At 42.7% G+C, this 24,710-nt stretch overlaps 1 protein-coding gene across 2 annotated transcripts in view; it reads left to right on the top strand.

Moving 5' to 3' along the window:
• Positions 1-24,679, top strand: part of LOC103100254 (zinc finger protein 883-like) — a 27,707-nt gene extending 3,028 nt beyond the window's left edge. Inside the window, exons 3-4 of one of the 2 annotated variants that reach the window (XM_056821149.1) lie at positions 2,784-2,879; positions 22,853-24,679. In XM_056821149.1, coding sequence (XP_056677127.1) covers positions 2,784-2,879; positions 22,853-24,255 — 1,499 coding nt within the window. In that variant the 3' untranslated portion in view covers positions 24,256-24,679. Of the gene's footprint in view, positions 1-2,783; positions 2,880-10,718; positions 16,662-22,852 lie in introns of those variants that run through there. The other variant, XM_056821148.1, reaches the window with a different exon arrangement.
• Positions 24,680-24,710: the final 31 nt, after the last annotated feature.

The raw sequence follows: 24,710 nt of genomic DNA, 5'->3' as shown, positions 1-24,710 counted from the left end.
CCGTCGTCCCAGCGGCCCCTTTTCTTCTTTGGAGTCTTTTGGACGCTTGTGTCTTTTCTGGGAAGGACTTGGAGCCAGTCCCAGAGCTGTCCTGAGGAGCCCGTTGAAGGATTTTTGGTTTGGTTTGATCTAGTTTTCCGTGAGCACTTCAGGACCTCCCAGACCAGCAGATAACAGGCTGGCCCCACAGTTGGGAAGACCTGGGTCCAAATTTTGCCCTTGACGCCATGTTGGTTGGCTGTCGTCCTTTATACTTGAAGAGGAACCGCCACGTCATGGCTGATGTTGTCTTTTGGTTTGAAAACAAGTTGGAGTGAAGTGAGGCAGGCTAAGGCCTCCAGCTTCACTTTCTTTCCCCGAGACCTGGAAGTCCAGTGGAAGGACAAAGGCCGGGCCAGTTGGTGATGACCCGGGATGCCGGGGATGCCCATGCTCTCTGCGACGCCTGCCCAAGCTCGAAGTGCTCCACCAAGCCTGCGTTAGCCTCCTTCCTGGCTCTTGGAACAAATTGTTCTCCTCTGCCCTTTCCACCGGGGGAGTCTTGCAGGCGCCCCTCTAACTTGCTAGTGGGTTTCAGGCCCATGGTCCCCCCCCCCCCCCCCCCCCCCCCGCGAGAAGGTAACCAGGGCGGGGCCGCGGATTACGCTCCAGCATCGCGGGGGCTCGGGTGAGAGCTGGCTGGCCGCTGGAGCCCTGCCTGTGGGCACCAAGACTTGAATTGCTTTCGGCAACTGAAAGAGCAGAAGTTGCAGAAAAGGGGCCTGGGCCTGGCTGTTCCCCAGGCTCTGTCTCTGCCTTTGGCACGGTCCAGATGGGTGCCCTGGCCCCCCTTTGAACTCCGTGTGACTCTGTTTCTGGCATGTTTCTTTGCTTCCTCCATTTTATGGGTGAGTACGTTCCCTTCGCATCCGTGGGGGATGGCCAGTTGTGGCTTTCCTCGCCTCCCACTCCTTTTGATGCTCCCTGTCCTCGTCTCTAAAGAAGAAGAAAGGAACGGAGCCCCGTCCTGTCCTGGCTCCGGGGTCGGAGGGCACCAGCCCAGGTCTCTGCCCGTTGTGCTTCCCACTGTTTAGGTGCCTCACCTTCCTGTGCTCCGTTCAGAGGGGAGAGTGACGTTCGTGGCAAAGCCGTCAGAGGAGGAACGCTCACCCTTCTTCTTTTCCCTGTTGCCACCCAAGGGGGCTTCTCTTCCCTCCTTTAAGACAAGCGAAAGAGCCTCAAACCGGACTCCAGCTCTGTGCCCATCTTCCTTCACTCCCTCGCTGCCACTTGGGCCTCCCTCATCCTTGGGAAGCCTTTCCTTGGACTGCCCTTCCTCAAGCGCTGTGATCCAGTAGCTTGTCTGGTCTCTTCCCCATTCCCTGTCCTTCCATCCAAACTTCCCTCTCCAAAATCACCCAGAGCTGCTTAGAACAGCCTCCTTCTCCTCCTCCCCTTTCTCTTCTTCCTTCTCCCCCCACCCCCACCTCTGCTGCCTCTGACACAGTCGATGCCCTTTTCCATTAACCCTGCTGCCATGATTGTCCCCCGGCGCCGTGTCTTGGGCCTCTTCTCGGTCCTCTGGGTTTGGATGACTCCCGGATCCAGGTCTTTGTAGAGGAGCGAGCTAAGACACGCCAGTCCTTGTCCTGGCATTCTGGGGCTCCTAGGATGTGATGGGGGTTGGGCAATCCCCTCTTATTGATGGGCCCTTTGGTGGATGGTCCCATCCAGCTCAGAAATGCCGAATCGGCTTGGGCTCCTGCCAACTGGAGTGGCAGAAGGGAGTGAGAAAGTAAGAGCCCTCGAGTAGTCGCCTTGAAGTTCCTTGCAGTGGCTCCCCAAACTCTTTCTCTGCCTCTGGGCCGGGCCTTGAGAAGCTTGGATAAACCCCTGGGCTGGGACGAGAGATCTCCAGGGTCCAAGTGAGCTCAGAGAGCCCTTGTGGGGCCAGTCCTGCCCTCGGGCCCCGGAGGTCAGAGAGGCTGTGAGACCTTTTCTTGGAATCGCGCTGGGGCTTTCGTCTCTTTAGGCCTAAGAACCTGAGGAACGGATGTGCTCCGAGGGCTGTGGGGTGGAACGTGAGCTTTCTCGGTAATCCGTGCTGCCCCCTCGTCCCTTCGCAGAGTGTCGCTGCCGGCTCCCCGCTCCCCTCCAGCCTCAGCAACTTCTCCACACGGCGAGCCCTTGGCATCGCCCTTCTCGCAGGCAGGGCCTGGGATTTTGTTGTTCTTCATGCTGGGCTCGGGCCCGTTACTGAGTGTTCCTGGGCTGCCCTTCCTAGGCCTGGGGCTCACTCCCTGCTACTGCCCTGCCTCGATCCCTGCCGCGGATGCCGACCTGAGCTCCCAGGGGCTGCTTCGGTCCACGGTGGGGATTGTCCTGGCTCCTCGTGGCCCAAGATGCTGAACACCGTCTGCCTTCCTCCTGTGTCTGCTAATCTGGGGCAACCTCTGGCAGGTCCTGATGCCAGAGTAAGTGGTCGAGGATCTCATGACTTGGGACTCCTCGGAGGCCCAGCGGCACTGGCCCAGGAGCACCATCTGCAGGTCTTGATGGACCGGAAGTCCCACGGACTCCAGGTTCTCTAGACTCCTCCCCAAACCCATCTCCTACCAGCTTTTGTCTGTTCTTTTCAGGAGCTCCAGACTGGGCAGGAGAGCTCCCTGGGGTGGCTCGGTGTCACCTTGGCCTCTTTTCCTTCTTTGATGGGGGTGTTTCTTAGGGTCTGGGGAGGTACTGGGCTTGGCTGGGACCTTTCACGCCTCCATCCTTACCCCGAGACTCCCATTTCCTTTGGGCAGGACTGGCCGCGTCCAAGCCCGAGGTGATCCACCAGCTTGAGCGAGGGGAAGCTCCTTGGAGGCCAGAGGAGAGAGTTCCAAGGAGCAGCCATCCAGGTGAGTGAGCAAGCACCAGGCAGGTGAGTCCTGGGCTCCAGCAGTGTCTCTGCTGCTCAGAGAATAGCCTCCCTTCTCCCAGCTGCCCAAGGTCTACCTGCTTCGGGTACCAGGACGCCCTTTCGCTGCCACTTCCAGAAGTCGGGCTTCCTGACATCCCTCAGGAGCAAGGGATGGCCCCAAGGAGCCTCAAAGTTGGCTGTGGAGCCCCACTTCCTCATTTTAGAGATGAGGAACTGAGGCCCAGCCAGGACAGTGACTTGTCCAGGGTCAGATGAGCTAAGATGGTCACTGGTGGCAGTGCTCACTGTTGGAGGGGAACCAGATTAATAAAGAATGTTCTAACCCCTAATTCTCATCCTAACCATTCTCGAAAGGTTTCTGAAATTATACATGGAAAATCCCTTTGATCCTGTGATCCCTCTACTGAGTATATTTGCCGAGGAATTCCATGAAAAAAATGTGGTCTTCAGCTGTATGAACCAGGGGAACAAAGGGAGGGGTACTGAGAAATCTTCCCCTTGCCTAAGGGTCCTCGGGGGCTCTCGCCAATTCCCAGGGCCCATCTTGTACCCAGAGAAAAGAGCTGGGCTTGCTCTGTTAGCTTGCTTGTGAGAACGCTCATGGCGATGTGTTGGGAAACAATTCTGATGTTCAACCAAAGGCATAGAGCACTTTCATGACTGGGACAGATTGGACACGACCCCTCAAAATTGAGGTGCACCCAGACGTTTTTGATAGGTTCAGAATAGAAATACACGGGGAAAATCAACAGACAGCTAGAGCTGTTACCGATAAAGCGTGTAACACAGTCAGACGCTTTACTTTTCGGTTTTAGTCGTTGAGATTAGAACTAGGAAAGTAGCACAAACTTCACCATGGAAAACGTTAAGAACAATAGTGGGAACATTCGTTGACAAATCTGGGAAATGTGAGTGGTCCAAATTCTCCCATTGAGGAAAAAGTGCTCAACTATTGGCAAGTAAACTCCATCTGTCACGTTACCGGACTGGAGATGCATCTGACATGGCAGGATATGTACCCAGATGTTAAATTAAGAGTAAGTCTAAAGTGGGGGTGTTGGACCACCACAGCGGCTGAAAATGGGTGGGGGATACTTTTTACAAAAAGAATAAAAGAACTCCAAAGCAATATTACATTGAAAAATGAAGTCAGTTCGTGGCTGGCAGGGATCTTCATCTGTGGCTTAGTGGTCCCCTTTTCTACTTATCTTGAAACTTTGTCCTTTAGGAGTGACAGGGAGGGCATTTCGGGGGGGATGCAAGCTGGCGAATGGCGACTGAGACTCTTATGTAGTAGGCAAAGGGAAATGAATCATAAATAATGAGCAGTCCTAAACTTGTATGTATTCAAAACTTTGACAGAGAACTTCAGAGAAACATCAGTAATATGAGTAAGGTGTGTGTGTGTGTGTGTGTGTACACAATACACGTGTGAGTTTTTGCACCGCGTCATGACAACCATATTCTTTAAGAGCTCGCAGATCTAGACGGCCCGTTAGATTAGAATGAGTTTGTTTATGGAAAAAACAAGGCAGAGAATGCTTTTGGATCACAGTGTGGAATGCTTATATTAACTGAACACTAACTGTGCTCAAGGAGAGGTCCTTTCACCCAGTTCAGCAAGGTAGAAATGAGACAAGGCTATATTTTCTGACTATGATAAAATAAAATCAGCATGATATTATGTGGATAAAAGTTAAAAAACTAAATAGGAACTGAAAATGGCTTAGGACAGGTTTACGGTGAAGGAACTGCAAACAACAGACTATTTAAAAGGGAACCATAGTATTAGCACACATACCGATTTACACAATGTAGCCAAAGCAACCCTTAGATTGACATCTTGAGTGCTTACTTATTGATTGTTAATAACTTTTGCTGTTAAGTTTTCTCCCCTCCTTCCCTTTTCCCCCGACTCCACTGAGAGCCATCTCATAGCAAAAATATATATTTTTAACAGAAAAAAAGATGAGTGCCAGTTTAAAAGAGAAAGACCTGTTAGCTTGCTTACCATTGGAAATAAAGAGGCCAGAATACTTGAAGGTAAAATTTTCATAGTGTAAAAATTAAAATTAGATCTCAATAATAAAAATATTATATTTTAGGAGATTTATTAAATATCATTAGAAGTCAAGGAATAAAGAAGATACAAAATAAAGACCATGTACCCATGGCTGATCAGCCATTTCAAACACCTGCCTTACCACCGCCAAACTCAAGACTGGAAGTAAAGAGGCGGGACCCTTTATGTCCTTGCCTAATATCCCCTGTCTATAGGAAATACGTAACGACAGGAAGTCAGTGGGTTCCTGGGAAATGTAGTTCTTTTTTTTAGGGTAACATTTTCAATTATACATTCCCACCTGAGACCTGTGGAAGACTAATCTCTCCAGTGGGTCTTGTAAACATACCAACTTTGAAATTACAATAATTTGAGGATAAGAGGAAAAAAGAACAAAACCAGTGATTGCTAGGCACATTGACAAAAAGCCAGTTAGGGGGCAGTTCCCTTTGGTATAAGAGTATACATACAAAAGAAATGCATTCAATCCCACATAGTTCAAATCACGACATCCCAAAGTTCACTCTGGATCTTCTGGTGCAGTGTGTGGTCTGTGGAGGCATCTTCATGGTGCCTCCTCCAAAGAGTTTACTTTTTGGATTTGGAGAGGTAGCATGCTTCTTTACCTTAACCTAAAATTACTCTCAAAAAGAATTTAAACTTTGCAATTTAAAACAATAATAATTATACATACCCCCCCCCTAAAGAGGGGGTATGAAAAGCACAGGGATCACTTAGGGATGCATGGCTGAGTTATGAGATATATGAATCAATTGGCATGATAAATCAAAACATCAAAATTAAAAAAACCAAATAAAAAAGATTTTTTAGGTGAAATATAGACTATCAAAGTCTTATGTGTAAAGATTCGAAGTAAAATAAAAACATATTTATAACAGGTCCTTGAATCAGGGCCCAATTTAAAGTAATGTCTATCCCACAAGTCTGTAGGACAAAATGTAGTAATATTGCACTTACCCATTTGCAGCCAATACTACAAGAAGTTGCCATACTATAAGAGAGAAAAAAGGATTGATGGGGAAGTATCATTCCCTGGTCTGATTTTACGTATTTTTCTCAGGGATACTGGATCCAGAGCAGTTGATGTATAAGCATTTGATATAGAGTGTGTGTTGCAAGGAAGTCCTGCATCTTAACATATGTCAAGCACCACAACTTCGAGTCTCACACATGATCAAGTCCTTGTGCTCTTTGCGCAGAATGTCATCAAACCATGTAGAATTGATTTGGTCTCCTTGATCTTGTGCTCAATTGGCACTATGCAAGTAGCTTTGTGGTTCTTTGGCACTGTACAGTGGCTCTTTTTGTATTCCCTTCTGGAATCAGAGAGAATCATTAAGCAAAGTCCCATAAATTTTTTTAAAACAATCAATGGCATAATTTTTATATTCTAAAGCATTTGGGGTATGCATTGACATATAGCAAATATATTTATAACATTACTGCAAAATCAAAAAAGTTAAAGAAAAACTCAATACTGGTGACATGTGCTTCAAATACAAAAAGGAGAGAACAAATAAAACTGAAATAGAATATTGCACATACAAGCAAAAACAGTAATAAAAGTTTTAAAATTCAAAAATATATAGCTTATAATCATTGATACACTGTCAGCTAAGGAAAAGTAGACTACAAAGCTTTCTCACTCAAAAATGAGATCCATTTCCTTTTTAACTTAACCACTGTGTGATTACAAACAATTTCCAAAATAAAACAGTAATACAGTAGGTGATGCACATTTGAAGAAGTACCAAAGTCCCCCAAATTCACAACAGCCCAGTTAAGTACAATAGCAAACAAACCCACTGTCATATTTCATATAAGTTGCTGTATGACTAAAAAAAAAAAACCAAAACCTATGAACTGATGGATATTTGTCACAATTTTTACGGGCATAGCAAATCTTTCAACCTTGGCAAATATATTTTTAAACAAAGTAAAACTATTTGAGTCTAGAACATCAAGAAATCTAGATTGTTCTGTTGGAAGTAAATTAAACCGAAGTTTTGCAGGACCTCTTTTTTGCCTTCCTGATTCATAGAAGCACCTTGGTAGGAACGTGTCTTTGTTTCTATACCTTTGATATAACATTCTTTATTTTATATATAAAATCATCCATTCAGAAACTACTAGTTACTACAATTATTTCTGAAGACCCCTTCGAATTACCATTTAAATTCTTAGCTCATTAAATTCTCCAAAGGTCGCACACAATTTAACCAGTTTTTTTGAAATCCATCCATCATTATCTATGTGACAATTTACAAAGCCTAAATAGAAGAAATAGCTGGTTTTTTTTTAAAACATGGACTTATTCAGTAATATTTGTTCAGTATATTTATAGGGGAAAGGTAACAGAATATAACAGTAGTTAAAACCCAGTACGTTAAACATTCAGTGTAACAAAATAGTATTGAATACATTTATATATGAACTTAAAACAACAAAATTAAATCTTTTTTTTTTAACCCTTACCTTCCATCTTAGAATCAAAACTGTGTATTGTTTCTAAGGCAGAAGATTGGTAAGGGCTAGACAATGGGGGTCAAGTGACTTGCCCAGGGTCACACAGATAGGAAGTGTTTGAGATCAGATTTGAACCCAGGACCTCCTGTCTCTGGGCCTGGCTGAGCTACTGAGCTACCCAGCTGCTCCCAACAAAATTAAATATTAAACAAAATAATCAGCAAAATACAAGCAGATACAGAGACTTTCATTAAAAAAAAAACCCAGATAGAGTCTGAAAAGGCTTAAAATTTCACCTCCAGATCCTTTAAAGTTCCTTTTTCTAAAATTCAGATCCCTGTTATCAACAATGTGGGATCTCCCATAGTGAGGGAGAACATGGGCTTTGGAATCTCAAACCGGGCAGGCCAAATGGCAAAGAGTTGCTGGGAGATGAATTTCTCTTCTCAAGCTCAGGCAAGATAAGTGAAAGGATCAGCGCATTCATGAAAAAACATCCTAAAGCTGGAAGCTGTTTGAAATAGGTAATGCACTGTTCTTTCATAGATTATGCCATGCTTTTAATCAACTTCCTGTTTGGAAGACTAATTCCCTTCTTCCCCTGCCCCACCCCCCCCAAGGTCCCCAGCCACATGGAGGCTAATTGTTGCCTAAGGAAAGAACACCCCAGTTTTTACCAATTGGTTTGTGATTCTGAAGTTGTAGTGGCAGCTACCAGCAACCTGGCACCTGGGGCTGGAGCTGGATGTGTAATCTGGGTCAAGAAGGTCAGGAGGAAGCAGTATCAGCAATGCCAGAGTCAGCAGCAAGGTACTAGGAACACGAACATGGGCTCAAACAGACGGGCAAAAGACCTCAAACTTAAAACAGCCAGGCCCGTAGGGAGGGTGACCAGGCAAAAAATAGGGATTGAAGAAAAAGGCAGCAGCTCCAAAGAGAGTTCAGGGTTTGTGAGGGTGGGTGGGGTGGGCAAAAAAGCCTTGGCAGGAGAAACTTAGCTTAAAAATTTTTTTTATCTAGGCTATCTTAAAAAATTGAGATGTTTTTCTCTGACTAGTGGTCGCCATCAATGTAAAAGTTAAAAGTTAGATCTTAATAATAAAAAAATATTTTATTTTAGGAGATTTATTAAATATTAGAAATCAAGGAATAAAGAAGATACAAAATAAAGACCAAATACCCATGACTGATCAGCCAGTTCAAACACCCGCCTTACCACCATCAAGCTCAGGACAGGAAGTAAAGAGGTGGGACCCTTCACGTCATTGCCTAATATCCCCCGTCTACAGGAAGTACATAACAACAGGAAATCAGTGGGCTTCTGGGAAATGTAGTTCTTTTTTTTTTTTTTAAGGATAACAGGTTTCCAATTATACATTAGTTAAAATATTTAGATAAAACATATTTAGAAAATGCCCTGATCTCCACTAAAACATTTAATGGAGAAAGCAAATAAGGTGATGGATGTTGTAACCAATATACAAAATTAACTTTCCCAAGTGACCTGTGCTTATTCTGCTATAATAATCAGGGGAATGCCGCTTGTAAGTAGGCACATGACTAAGCTACAAAAGCTGTCATAAGTAAAGCAGAAGAGTCAAGAAGGAGCAACCTCTCAAGATTAATAGATAGGGGAAGAGTTAGTTCATGGTCTAACAAATAATAGGGCCAGAGTAGATAACATGGACAAAAAATGTCAAAGTTTACATACAAATCTAATCTAATGTTATTACAGTTTGAAGGGAAACTGGTACTGAGAAAACAAAACCCTTTCCATAAAGTTCTGTACTTCAGTATCCAAGATATGTAAGGATTTGATTGAAACTTAGAAAGCCAGGAACCATTCTTTGTTGATAATTTCTCAAAGGCTATTGGATCAAAGGCAGGTTCTAAATCACTATAATCAAGAAGAAGTGGAATTAAAGCCACCTTGAGGGTCTGCCTCACACCCATTGGACTGAACAGGCAAAGATGACAAGAGCCAAGTGATGAATGTGAGAGGGGCTGTGGGAAAACATTATTGCTTGGTGGTGCTGTGGATTGGTACAGCCATTCTAGAAAGTAATTTGGAGCTGTGCCTCCAAAACACCAAACTTTGAATCAGGGATGCAGTCATTAGATTGTGAGCTCCTTGAGGGCAGGGACTGTCCTGGCAGAGAGGAAGTGCTTAGTAAATGCCAGATTGACTTGACTACTAGGCCTGTCCTGAAGAAGACCAAAGAAAGAAGAAAAGTCTCAGGTGGACCAAAAATATTTAATGCAGCTCTTTAGAGGCAGCCCACAATTGGAAGTTCAGTAATCAGCCCTTGGGGAAAGGCATTTAGTCAATGATGGTATAGCAATGCCATGGAATATTACAAGAAATGACAGAATGGACAGAGAAACAGAATTCCCTCTCTGAACAATTGCAGAGGCAAATGTGCTCAAACAACACCATTAGAGAAAAAGAACTTTGGAGGCCTTGGACCTGTGCTCAGTGCAGTTAATAAGCCATGAGTCCTGGAGACTGAAGATGAAGTTGCATTTTCTTGTTCCATTCAGGGAGGCCTTCTTTGACACTGCCGGCTTCATTCTTACTCTGTATCCATCGACTCAATTAAGCTCTAATCTGTGTCTCTTAAAACAGACCAATAGCCTATGGTCGTGCCTTCAAATATCATGTCCTTCCTGAGTCCCCATCCACATGCGAAAGAAACAGGCTGAATGAGCCATTAACAGTGTTTACTCCTATCATCCTCGAAGCAGAAAGAAGATCTAGAATCTGAGATTTGCAAGGACACTGAGGGGGAAGCCAGTGAGCCCCTCCCCCTTAATGCAGGCCTCCTCTCTAGGTTCTTCCCATGTGGTGGTCATCTGGTCTCTGCTGGCATATTTCCAGATCCTGTGAGCTGACCCCCTGGCCCTGGCAGTGAGGTGTGGCAAGAAGACCAGGAGGATGGAGATCAGGAGACTTCCCAGGATTGCATTCTACCTCTGCTACTAATTAGTTGTGTGACTGTGGGCAAAACACTGAATTGTTCTGAGCCTCAGGTTTTTTATTTACTGTGCTAGCTGCCTGCCCAGCTCTGCCCCTCCCAAAGTTGTGTGGACTAGGGGGGAAAGCTTTTCATAAACTACGCATAATCTGACAGACATAAGAGAGGCCCCACTATTTTTTCTACCCTTTAAAGCTTTTCAGTAGTTGATGCAGGAAGAGCCACAAAGGAGGATGGCTCAGTAATGGCAGCTGGGTCCAGGTGATGTTTCCATTTTCTTTATTTCTTTCAGATGGGGAGGTGAGGCTTGAAATCAAGGAGTCACCCCCAGAGCTGAACATTTCTGTGGAGAAGTCATCGGGCCAGGACAGATTCAGGAGGCATGACTCCAGCTGGAAAGAAGTCTGGGCATGGGCCAGATTAGGGGGGCACCAGTGCACTGAGGAGAGAAATCCTCAGCCAGTAGTGAGGGGCCAGGAATATCATGATGATGGCCAAAGCTGCAGGCCAGAACCAAAGCTTTTCCCACACCAGAGAGTATCTATGGAAAAGAATTTCCACAGATGTGATACAGAATATAATAGAATCAACTCAAAGGAAATGTCTTCTAGGTACAATAATTGTGGGGATCCCTTCAATTCTAAATCTGATTTTATGTTATATTCTGGACAGCTATCTCATGAGCATAAGGAATGTAGGAAGATCATCAAACTCAGCCCACCCATTAATGTAAATCCTCCAAGTGACATTGAAGAGAAAACCCCTAAATATGATGAATTTGGGAATACTTTCCCCTCAAACACACAATCGATTGAACACCAGAGAGTTCACACTGGAGACAAACTTTATGAACATAATAAATGTGGAAAGCCTTTAACCCCCAGTTCATCTTTAAGTTCTTATCAGAGAATTTATACTGGGGAGAAACCTTATGAGTGTAAAGAATGTGGGAAGACTTTTGGCCGCAGGAACCAGCTTACTGTACATCAAAGAGTTCATACTGGAGAAAAACCTTATAAGTGTAATGAGTGTGGGAAGGCTTTCTGTATAAGAACAGATCTTACTCAACATCAGAGAATTCATACTGGAGAGAAGCCTTATAAATGCAATCAGTGTGGGAAGGCCTTCCGTATGAGCAAAGATTGTACACGACACCAAAGAATCCATACTGGAGAGAAACCTTATGAATGTAATGTATGTGGGAAGGCCTTCAGTGGGAGAGATCAACTTACTCGACATCAGACTATTCATACTGGAGAGAAACCTTATGAGTGCAATGAATGTGGGAAGGCCTTTGGTGGGAGAGGACATCTTATTCAACATCACACAACTCACACTGGGGAGAAACCTTATGAGTGCAATGAATGTGGGAAGGCTTTTAGCCGGAGAGGACATCTTACTCGACATCAAAGGATTCATACTGGAGAGAAACCTTATGAATGTACAGAATGTGGGAGGGCATTCAGCCGGAAAGGACATCTTATTGGACATCATAGAATTCATACTGGAGAGAAACCTTATGAATGTAATGACTGTGGGAAGGCTTTCCGCTTAAAAGATCACCTTATTCAGCATCAGAGAAGTCATACTGGAAAGGAGCCTTATGAATGTAAAGAATGTGGGAAGGTCTTCCGCCTGAGACATCGCCTTATTCAACATCAGAGAATTCATAATGGGGAGAAACCTTATAAATGTAATGAATGTGGGAAGGCTTTTGGCCACAGTACACATCTTATGATGCATCAGAGAATTCATACTGGAGAGAAACCTTATGAATGTAAAGAATGTGGAAAGGCCTTCCGCCTCAGCAAAGAGTATACAAGACACCAGAGAATTCATACTGGAGAGAAACCTTATGAATGTAATCAAGTTGGGAAGGCCTTGAGTAGGAGAAGACAGCCTGCTGAACAACAGCATGTTCATCCTGGAAAGAAAACTTACAGTTCTAATCAGTATGAGGTCTTTAAAGAGAACAGTATGAATGAGAAAATTCATACTGGAGAGAAAACATATGGATGTAATGAATATGAGAGGGCCTTCAGCTAGAGAGGACACTTTTAACATCAGAGAGTCATATTGGGTTGAATTGAGTTTTGTTATGTTTGAACAAAAAGCATACCTGATACCATATAATCCAAATACTGGAGAGAAACCTGCAAAATGTAATCAGTATGAGAAGGCTTTCCTTTTGAACTCATTTTATTTCAACATGAATTCATAGGGGAGAGACATAAAGACTAAAGAGGATGTTGGGCCTTTTATTTCAATAGAAATCTTATTAGACATCAGAATATTCATATGGGAGAGAAATGTTATGAACAAATATGGGAAGGTCTTTCATTTGAGAGATTGCCTTCAGCTTGAGAAAAGTGATACTGGAATGAAACTTTGTTAATTTAGTGAATTGGCAAGCTCTTTGGCCTCAAACGGCAGATTACTGAACATCAGAGAATTTATACCACAGAGAAATCTTATAAAAATCTAGGAAGGCTCCCATATGAACACAAAATTTACTGTATATCAGATAATTCTTATTAGAAACCTTATAAATGTGATGACTTTGGGAAGGTTTCACCCTTAAAGGTCACCTTATTTAAGCATTTCCTACTAGAGAGGAACCTTGTGAAGAATCTATGTAGAAAGGGTTCCACCTGAGCACAGAATTTACTCAACATCAGAGAATTCATACCAGAAGAAACCTTATGAATGTGATGGCTGTGGGAAGACCTGTAGAGACTGTTTAGCCTACCCTTGAGAATTCATACTCTGAAGAAAACTTATGGAAGTAATATCAGATGACCCACAATTAGGAAAAAAAAATACCTACCAATATAGCTGAAGGAAGCTACTGTACGGAGGATTGTCTGAATGGGCAGCTAGCCCAATAGCATGAATGCCTATAATGGACAAAAACCTGGACAAAGAAGAATTTTGCTGGAATACAGAGTTTCCTTAACCTCACAGTATTAGCTAGAATGGCTTTGAGTAGAATTTCAGCTTGAGTGTATCCTTCATTCAGCATGAAGCAATTTATTTCAAACAAACAAACATACATCCTTACCTTCTGTCTTAGAATTAATACTGTGTATTGGTTCTAAGGCAGAAGAGTGGTAAGGGCTACACTATGGTGGTGAAGTGACTTGCCCAGGGTCACACAGCTAGGAAGTGTCTAAGGCAAGATTGGAACCTAGGACCTCCCATCTTTGGGCCTGGCTCTCAATCCACTGAGCCACCCAGCTACCCCCAGCAATTTGTTCTTGATAAAACTTTTATGAATAACAAATGTTTTAGAGATGTTCCTCTTACCCAGGAGTTGTTTACCTTTTCTTATGTCATGGGTCACTGTTGGCTTCCTCGTTTTGGCCTACCAGCACGTATTGACTCCAATAGAGGGAGTCATTTTACCAATTCTGTCTTAAATCAAATATATTCTTGCTTGGGGATAACTCCAAAATTCCATGTTCCATATCACCCCCAGAGCTCAGGCCAAGTGGAGAGGATGAATAAAGAACTTAAGACCGTGATTGGCAAATTATGCACTGAGACCGATTTAAAATGGCCTGAAATTCTCCCTCTGGCCCTATTTTATCTTAGAAGCAGGCCTAGAGGAGACTTACATATTTCACCATTTGAGATGCTTTTTGGACATCCGCCTATACAGGCTAAGCCTTTCTCCCCGGCTTATACATCGCTATTAGGGGGAGATATTACTATTGCTTCCTATATACAGGAGTTACAGCACAAACTACGTGAACTTCATGAATCCGGAGCTGCAGTACAAGCCAGACCATTAGACTTTTCTCTGCATGACCTGAACCCAGGAGATAAAGTTTATATCAAGAATTTCAAGCGAACTGGAGCAACTCAACCTTCATGGGAAGGACCATTCCAAATATTATTAACTACTCCAACATCTATAAAGATTGGAGAAAGAGACTCTTGGATTCACTGCTCACATGTGAAGAAAGCATCTTCTGCTGAGACTGATTGACTCTATCCTATCATATGAATTGTGACTCTATCTTATCATATGAATTGGAGATAATAATCCATAGGCCAATGGATGCTGTTTTTTTTTCAAGAATATATTGAATTACTGATTTTTTTCTTATTTTTTCTTATTTCTTTTATTTTTTGATCAGAATATTTGATTTTTTTCTCATTTTTTGTACTGAAGGTACACATAATTAATATTAATATTATTTTTCCCTGCAGTAATACAAGTTAATATATATACTCTTGCTATAATATCAATATATGCCTAAAAGCTTTAAACTATGGGAACCTGCCATTTATTGATAAAATATTCTAGGACTGTGATTAATGTTTGTGTCTGATTCCAGGAAAAGGGATAAAAACAAGGAGCACAGACTAAACCTGAATAGTGCCAATAGAGCACACAAGAAATATTAAAGTGAGACTCGAGGTTGCGATGCTTAACTTATGTTTAAGTCGTAGGACTTCCTTGTATCTACACTCTTTTCGAAGTACTCAAACAAGTACAAAGCTTGACTATCATGCTGGCTCCCTATATCCCTGAGGAAAATAAAATCAGACGAGGGAATGACATTTCCCCATTAAAATAGAATTCTAATTCTTTTCTTCTTATATTATGGCAACTTCCTGTAGTCTTGGCTACAAATGGCTAAGTGAAATATTACTGCATTCTGTCCTACATACTTGTGGGATAGAAATTACTTTAAACTGGACCTATACAAGGTCTATTTTGAATTTTTCTTATGTTTTTGATTATTTTTCTATTCTTTTGATAATTGACACATACACCCCCATAACTGAACATTGCATTCTGAGCTAAACTTGATATATTTTTTTAATACTAACTTCAGGGGGGATTGTATTTTAATTTAAAATCTAAGAATTTTTGAATTTTTTTTTGTTTGAGATTGTATTTTTATAAAAATCCAAGAATTTTGTTTAAGATTTTACTTTTATAAAAAAATTCAAAGATTTTGATTCTGTTTGAGAAAAGATCTTCAAGAAAGAAGCTTGAAACTTTTATATCCAGAGAATGAACTGTTGCAGAAAGATGCTGAAACCCTACACTTCATCAAGAAAATCAAGAATGAACTTTGGATGTGATTGATTGGACTGAACTTTTGATTGAACATTTATTGTAACTGTACACATTTATGCCAAAAGGGACTGCCCCTAATTTGGCTTTCTGTCAATGCGCCTAGCAAACATTGGTTTTGCTTTCTTTTCTTTTCTATTTCCTCTCTCACTATTCTAATTTCTCTTAGAAAATTGAATACTGTGTATATCTTTAGTTAGAAGTGAATTTAGAACTACAAAATGATTATGTTAAATGATCAATGGGGAGACTAGTCTCCCAATGATCATCAGGGGGGATTGTAAACCTTAAAATTTCTTAGACTTATAAATGTTGGAAATTTCACCATTGGGAAATTTCATACTTGGAAAATTTCTTACTGATAGTGTATTGGAATGTGAACCCCATTGGCATGGGAGGTTCCTTCTCCTCCTTTCTTAAGTTTACTTTAGGACAGAAACCTTTTGCTGAACAATGGAAAGGGCTTTGACCTATGCTTAAGCACAGAACAGGAATTTCTTTGAGTCATGATTGATTTTAGAATTGATACAATAGAGATACTTGGAATGACAGAATCAGGTCTTGGAAAATACAATTTCCACCCCACTCAGTCCTAACAGGATTTAGGAAGGGCTGCAGCATAGATCAAAATTTAATTATTTGAGAATATGACCTCCAACAGACATGTGCAAAGCCCAGACCTCTGGGCGGTCCTGGGTTAAGCTAGAGCCACCATTGGCACAGGGAAAATGATGGACAGTGATTGGTAGATGTGAGAACTGAGGGGAGGGAACTTGGATGGTTTCCTTAAAGATAGAGGGGTCTGAGGACTGGGGGGTGGTTGGAGAGTTTTGGCTCTGAGTGGTTGGAGAGGTGCTCTGAGAAGCTTGCTCTGAAGGAAGCTGAAGGTGGGGGCCTCTGAGACTTTCTTCATTTTGGTCACGTGAGTAATAGGGACTGATCTCTTTTCTTTGCCCCAGCTATCTAAGGGCTTGGGCCTTTTGGCCCAGCCTAAACAGAGGGGGTATTTAAGCCCTATTCCCTTCTCTCCTCTCTCTCTCTCTCTCTCTCTCTCTCTCTCGCTCTCTCTCTCTCTCTCTCTCTCTCTCTCTAATTCCTTTCTTCCTCCTGTCTGTAATTAAACTCTATAAAAGGTTGACGGCTGACTTGAGTTTTCATTTAGGAATTACATAGCTGAATTCCTTGGCGACCTTAAATTAATATATATCAGTCTTTTAAAAGTGATTTCCTTGTCACACTTCTGAGAATCATGGTGCTGAATGAATAAATTAACCTCTATAGGATACAAAGGAAACTATTTTGAAATATGAAAAAAATGAATCTCGCTGGCCCCAGGTTAAGACCTCCTGATCCAGAAGGCAGGCCTAGAATGTGGATGTTATTGTGTTAGTTCAATTCCAGTTTTGAATACTCGGCAGCAATGTCTACTCATATTTGAATTCCTCACGTTCATTTCTCATGGCATGAAATAATATTCTGTTATATTTGGTGCCACCATTTGGCCATTCCTCCAATTTGCACTGACTTGGTTTCCACTTATTTTTAAAAAATACTTTAAACATACTGTTATTATTATTGTTATATATTTGATTAGGAAGAGGAAAAAAACCCATGTGCTAGGTCATGTTCAATTCTGGGCTCAGTGATTCATCCATTTCCCTACATGCAGTGTCTTTCTAAGAGGTGTATGGAGGAGCCTTTGTGTATACATGGAACTACACACACACACACACATGTATATATAGCCTTGCAAGTGTGTATACATACATACATACATGCAAGTGTGATGGCCAAGCTCTGTAAGCCCTTCTAACTTAACATTAGGCAAAGAGTGTTCTTCATCTCCATGGTTCTTCACTGTAATGGCTGCACCACCCTTTGGAGTGATTCCAGATCTAATCTAAATATCTGTGCAGGCTTGAAGGGAGGGGGCTAGATGCAGTTAGCACAGTGGCTTCCATGTGTAGGAGCTCTTATATATGGCCCTAAAGGAACTTATCCTCCCCTCCAGGGAATCCTTCACCTTGGACCCAGTGCTGGAGCTTCTTTATGACACTTGTAAAGAAGATAAATATTTGGGGGTGGGATTTGTATCTCTCTTGTGTGTCTCACCAGACAACTTATTAGGGTCATCAAACTTGATTATTTCACATTTTTCAAGGAATCTTAATTTTGATGTGTTCATGGGAGACATATGGGTGGAAGAGTACCTTTTAGTCAGCATTTTGCTTAGAGGCTTAACTTCCAAGAATTGTGAGGCATTTCCCAGTTACTTTGCTCAGATCAGACCCCATCTCAAGTGGCCTGAGAGAAAATATGGGAAAGAGCTTTGGAAAGACCTAAAAACTGATCAGTGAAATGACCAATTGACTTTAGAAGCTTGAAGACCGTGGCAGAGAGGGGATGTGCTGAATAAGATATCTGTTGTATGTTGTTGGGCAGAGCCAATGTGTGAACATGTTTTTCTTTGCTATAACTATGTTGTTACACGAGAAGACCTTTATTTTTTGTAAGGTCTGTAGCCTTGTATGTTTCAGTTAACCTATATTTTAAAAACAAGCTGTTCAGGGGCAGTTGGGTGACTCAATGGATAGAGTACCAGTCCTGGAGACAGAAGGTCCTAGGTTCAAATGTGACCTCAGACACTATGACCCAGGGTATGGGGTGCTCAAGGAGGAGTAATATCTTTGGTATGGAGGGCTTGTCGTGCCCTCCTAGGGCAGCTCTCCAGCCTCTGACCCCCACCTGACACCCAGCTCTCACGTGTGGCTCCCAGTAGCTGCTAGCATGCGGCAGCGGCCACACCCCAGGCAATGGCTTCGCCAGGCCAGTTAAGCCTTGTGAGGGTAGCCATCGGGTCGTCATGGACCCCTGGTGAACCAGGGCTTTGCTGACCCAGCATGTGAGGACTGCTTCTGCGGAACAGGCGGAAGAAACCAACAAGAAGGTTCAATAGCTGAGAGGGCGACACAGCAAAGCACTGTGGAGTGCTCGGGCGTGTTGGAGCACAAAAGACAACAGGGCCATCCAGTGCAACTGAGGAAGTCTCCAGGTGTAATGACTTTTCGTGCCACTGGACCCAGGCTTCCAACGCCGAGAGAGCGGGACTGTCTCTGTGCATCGACTCTTCCACTTAAATCTTCAAGCACAGGTGTCTTTGTGCACAAAAATGCACAAAGACAATCGTCATCCTCGGTTACCTAGCCCTTACCACTCTTCTGTCTTGGACCCAATACCACCAACAATTCTAAGACAGAAGGTAAGAGTTTAAAAAAGCAAAAACAAAAAACTAAGCTATTCATACTGGAGATTTGCATTCTCAAATGCAGTCTTTCTATTCTTTGTATATTGAAATTTTCAGTTCATGAATGTCGATGTTAAAATCATAATACAAAATGAGAGAATGATGTGATAACATAGCAAAAGCCAACTTGTGGATTCAGTAACCTTCACTCAAAGAATGTTGTTCCTTCACAGCTATAGGTTTATGGTTCTGGAAGAATGACTTTGATTCCCCTAGCAGTAGAAATGGGTACTGGCTAGATTTCATCAGTGAATTTGAGGTCTTTGGCTGATTCTGAGTGGCTAGGTAGTGAGAACCCTTTTTTCTGGGCCTTTGACGATTATGGAAAGCTGAGGAAAATCTGAAGAACCGTGAGGTTTCCAGAAGAACATTTTGAAACAAAAAACTGAGTTCTTTATTTCAAGAAGTCAAGAGAAGATTCCATGAAACCATTACAACCTGCCAGAGAAAATGTACAGGTGATAACTCGAGGGAAAGCCCAAGTTGGGTACTTCTTAGTGAAGCCACCTTCTTTTCTTTCTGGTACTTGGATTCTCAAAGGTTCTGGCTTCTGATTGGTGACCTTATTTAGTCCATGATATTCTTGATGTTGAATCTGATGGTTGTTTCTCAATCCTCTTCCTCCTTGACTTCTATGTAGCCTTTGACACTGTCAACAACTGCCTCCTCACTCGGTTTTAATGACACTGCTCTTTCCTGATGTTGCTCCCTGGCTGACCACCTCTCAGTCACCTTTGTTGATTTTTCATGTCAAACACGTATCAGTTAGTAAACATTTGTTAAGCAGCTGCTATATTCCAGACCCTGAAACTACAAAGAAAGGCAAAAGACTCAAGGAACTCACTGTTGGATGGAAATAACATGTAGACAAACAAGCTATAGAGGAGATGAACTGGAGACAATCAGAAGGCACCAGAATTATGGAGAACAGGAAGGTGGGGTTTTAGCTGGGACTTCAAGAAAGCTAAGGAAGCCAGGAGGCAGAGCATTTTAGGTATGAAGGGCAGTCAATGAAAATGCCTGAGTGAGGAGGTGGTGGTTTCGTATTAAAGAACAAGAAGACTTTCTATTATTTTCCTTGAATTCTTTATCAGTTTAGTCCTATGACTTCTGGGATTTGATTGGTCAGGTACCCTCAGTGTTAGATCATCTCAGGTCCTGTCATCACATGTGCCAACAGTCTTTATTTTGGTAAGTCCTGCTTGGTAGATGTAGTTCTCCTAGACCATGGTGGTTCAGCAAAATGAGGAAATACGGATCTCTATGTGATTCCCACTATTGGTAGTCTGTCCAGGTTCTTGCTGCTTCTTTCAGAATGTATGCTGAACTTTTGCCAGAAATGGGAGTCAGATTCCTTGGCCTAGAGCAAGGGTCCTCAAGCTTTTTACACAGTCCCTCAGATTGTTGGAGGGCCGGACTATAAAACCTAACCCTAACCCGGCAGCAGTATACACAGTGTGGAATCCTCTCCCCAGATCGCTGCTCACCATGCTGATGTCTTCCATTGTGCAGCCATTTGTACGGCCCCTCGTTCTAAGGCGCCATACAAAGGGTTATGTCACTAGAAGTAGTACTGTATGTGAGTGACGCCACGGTTTGTGGTGCTGCCATATACAGTGCACCTCTCACTGGCCACCAATGAAAGAGGTGCCCCTTCCGGAAGTGTGGTGGGGGCCACCGTTTAGGGACTTCAGCTGCAGCTGCCTCTTTGGCTATCTCTGTAACATACATCTCTGGCACTCCAGACAGATCTGTCAAGTCTCATAGTTGTCCTTCATTTGGGTCTGCTCAGCAGTAGCAGCAGCAGAAGCAGCAGCAAGGTGTTCTCTCCTATCTTACGCACTTCAGCCATTTGCCCTCCTGTAAAAACAGTCCAACTCCTGGAACACAAACCCCTGGAGAAACTTCCCGCTTTGACAAGAACTCTGAAGAAAATGGCCTGGATCTTGACTGAGAAGACAGATTCACATTCAAAAGAGGGGGAAAAAGCAGTGGATACAATAAGGCCCCTTTCACAGCTATGGCCAGGGAAGAAATTCCCAACCAAAGAGGGAATGGAGGTCATCTTAAAAAGCAAAAGGGAATTTAATCATGACATTTAAGCCAAGAAGACCAGTGTAAAGAGAATAACAAAAGAAGCTGGTGGGGAAAAATTTCATGTCAATTCAACCTGGTAGCAGTCCACCATCTAAGCTGAATATTTGTTGAATTCACCGGCAACATGGAGGTGGGGGAAGGCCATTCAGTTTGGCTCCAACTCAGCCTATGCATTTCTGAAAGTTGCTGTGCGATGCAAAATCGCCCAGTAAGAAGAACTACAGGGCTAATGGCAAAAGGGGGTTGGTGCACAGCACTCAACACTGACAAAAAGGGACTTCTGATGGCATAAATATTATAGCCAGTATTGCTACTGCCTGAGGTTGCAAGCCCACACACTGGCTCCTGCTGGACCCATGTTGGCATAGTCAGCCGCTTCAGTGGGCTTGGACTTCAGTGCATGTGGGAGGGGACAGAGTTTGTGGGTGAAGACCAGCTCTTCTCCACCTGCAGCTTCTATTGAACTAGCATATTGGATGACTGTGGCTTGCTGCTATGAAGTGGGGTTGTTTTTCTGCATTCTCACTGTTCCTTGTGGACAAAATCTTGCATAGGCAAATGGGAAATTTGAGTTAAACTCCGAATATTCACTAATATATCAGTCATATTGAAATAAATTTGAACTTTTAAAAAAATGTTCGAGTAGGACTGACTCCATTGATTGCTGCCCCTTTTAATTGAGCATCTATGATGGGTGCTGGGGAACATAAGGACAAACAGTGAAACAATCTCTACTCTCCAGAGACTTCTGTACTTTTGGAGGAAACATGCCCACGGCTAAGTAGGTACATAGTGAATAGACCTAGGATATACACAAAACAACCCAAGGTTGTTAAATACAAGGTTGATAAAAGGGTACATGAGCAGAAAAGCCTACCCCCTACTACAGGAAGGCCTGGTTTGTTCATCCTCCATCCTTGCTCTGTATCCATAAAGTCTCAATTAGGCTCTAATCTGTCTCTTGACACAGACTGTCTGATTGTGCATTAATATATCATATGCTGATACTTCTAGCTGTATGACCCTGGGAAAATCACTTGATCCCATTTGCCTAACCCTCGCCCTTCTGTCTTTGATTTGTTAATAGGACAGAGAGTAAGGGTTTAAAAATATGCATCATATATGTGCTGAGCCCCCATACACATGGGAAAGAAACAGGCTGAATGAGCCTCTAATTGAACGTCCTTTCGTGTTCTAAGCAGAGAGAAGACCTAGAATCTGAGGGGGAAGCCAATGAACCCCCCCACCCCTTCCTTAATGCAGTCCTCTTCACCAGGTTCTCCCCACATGACAGTCATCTGCCTCTCCTGGCATATTTCCTGTGAGCTAACTCCATGGTAGGGCAGCATTGAGGTGTGGCCAGAAGGATGGAGGTCAGTACACTGCCCTGTATTTGTTCTGCCTCTGCTACTAATTAATTGTGTGACCATGGGCAAATCAGTAAGTTATTCTGAGCCAGAGAGTAGGAGTAGAAACTTTTAATAACAACTCTCCTCTTTACCTCCCAAGACAAATTTGAGGATCAGTGTGGAAGCATCTAAAATCCACGAGTGATTATACCAACTAGGTATCATTAATTCTGTTCTTTAAATGGTGGTAATAATTATTGTTTGGATTGGAACGAGCATTTACTAAACGTCTGTTACTTGTCAGGTGCTGTGCTAAATATCATCTTATTTGATTGGCTCCACAATCCAGACATATGGGCACTATTATGACCCCTATTTTACATGAAACTGAGGAAGGCAGCAATTAAGTGACTTGCCCAGGGTCATCCCCAACTACTAAGTGTCTGAGGCTGGATTGGAACTCAAGCCTTCATTATTCTAGGCCCAGCACCTAGTTTCTTCTTGTCTCAGAAAGACAAAAGAGGACTAACTATTTATTTAGCACATGGCTAGAAGTGATTTTTCCATTTTCTTTATCTTTTCAGATGAGGAGTCTGGGCCTGAAACCAAGGAGTTACCTCCAGAGCTGGTTATTTCTATGGAGCATTCATCACAGAATAGATTCAAGCAGAAGAGTGAAGAGAAGCATTTCCATATGAAGACTCTTAATAGTGTGAGAGGTTATGATTGTGGCCAAAGCCTCAGGCTAGAACTAATGCTTTTTTCAAAACCAAGAATATCTACAGAAGAGAATCTTTACAGATGTGATGCACTTGGAATGAACTTCCTTGTGTCTTCAGATCTGAGTCAGTGTACAAGAATCTGCTCAGAAGAGATAATTTCCAAGTATAATGAATGTGGGGAATCCTTCATTTCTAAACCAGATTTTATTGAGTATCATAAGCTATTTGCTGCAAAGCAACCTAATGACTATAATGACTGTGAGAGAACTGTCAACCTCAGTCAATTCATTCATTCCACTGAAGCAAATGATATCGAAGAGAAAACCATTACCTGTAATGAATTTCGGGAAATTTCTCCACAGAGTATTCAATTTATGGAACATCAGAGCATTCACACTGGAGTGCAACCTTATGAATATGGTGAATGTGTGATGCCTCTCAATCACAGCTTTTCTGTTACTGCCCATCAAAGGAGTTATACTGATAAGAAACCGTTAGTATGCCATGTTTGTGGAAATGTCTTCCTCTGGAGTACTCAGCTTACTCAACATAAATCTTATGGATGTCATGAATGTGAGAAAGCCTTTTGCCCAAGAGGATCATTTTCAAGACATCAGAGGATTCGTACTGGAGAAAAACCCTATGGATGTAATGAATGTGGGAAGACCTTTCGCCGTAGAGGACAACTCACCAGACACCAGAGAATTCATACTGGAGAAAAACCTCATGAATGTAACGAGTGTGGGAAGGCCTTCTACCAGAAAGACCAGTTTACTCAACATCAGAGAATTCATACTGGAGAGAAACCTTATGGATGTAAGGAATGTGGGAAGGTCTTCCGAGTGAGAACACAGCTTACTCAACATCTGCGTATTCATACTGGAGAGAAGCCTCACACATGTACTGAATGTGGGAAGGCCTTCAGGCAGAGGGGCCATCTTACTGTCCATCATAGGATTCACACTGGAGAGAAACCTTATGACTGTAACGAATGTGGGAAGGCCTTCCGACTGAGTACAGAACTTACTCGACATCAGAGAATCCACACTGGAGAGAAACCTTATGGATGTAATGAGTGTGGGAAGGCTTTCCGACTGAGCACAGAACTTACTCGGCATCAGAGGATTCATACTGGAGAGAAGCCTTATGGATGTAATCGATGTGGGAAGGTCTTCCGCCAGAGCACACACCTAACTCAACATCAGCGTATTCATACTGGAGTGAAGTCTCATAATGTAATCTGTACAGGAAAGTCCATTTTCTGAGCATACAGCTTACCAATCACTCAAGAATTCCATAGAGAAACCTTCTGAGTGCAATATGAAGACCCATGGTGGTAGGCATAATATCTTATACCTCCCCCATACATGTTAGGCTTGTTTCCCCTTAAAAGTTATTACATTTCTCATGTATTAGTTGGCTCAGGGGAGAAAGGACTTTGACTACTGATGTCACTTTCTCATTACCTGACTACAAAATCATGAGGACCTTTGGGGGTGTGTGTGTGTTTTTAACATTCTTTAAAAAAATTCTGAGTTTCAAGTTATTTCCTTCCTTCCAGTCTCTCCCCATCCATTGAGAAGGCAAGCCATGTGATACCCATTATACATGTGAAATCATGCAAAACATTTCCATATCAGGAATATTTAAAAAAAAGCAAGAAAAATAAAGTTCAAGAAATCTGCTTTAGTCAGCACTCAGTTTATCCATTCTCTTGAGG

Source organism: Monodelphis domestica, chromosome 3 (genome assembly GCF_027887165.1).
Source record: "Monodelphis domestica isolate mMonDom1 chromosome 3, mMonDom1.pri, whole genome shotgun sequence".
NCBI classification, from domain to species: domain Eukaryota; kingdom Metazoa; phylum Chordata; class Mammalia; order Didelphimorphia; family Didelphidae; genus Monodelphis; species Monodelphis domestica.
This window is presented reverse-complemented; position numbering and strand designations above follow the sequence as displayed.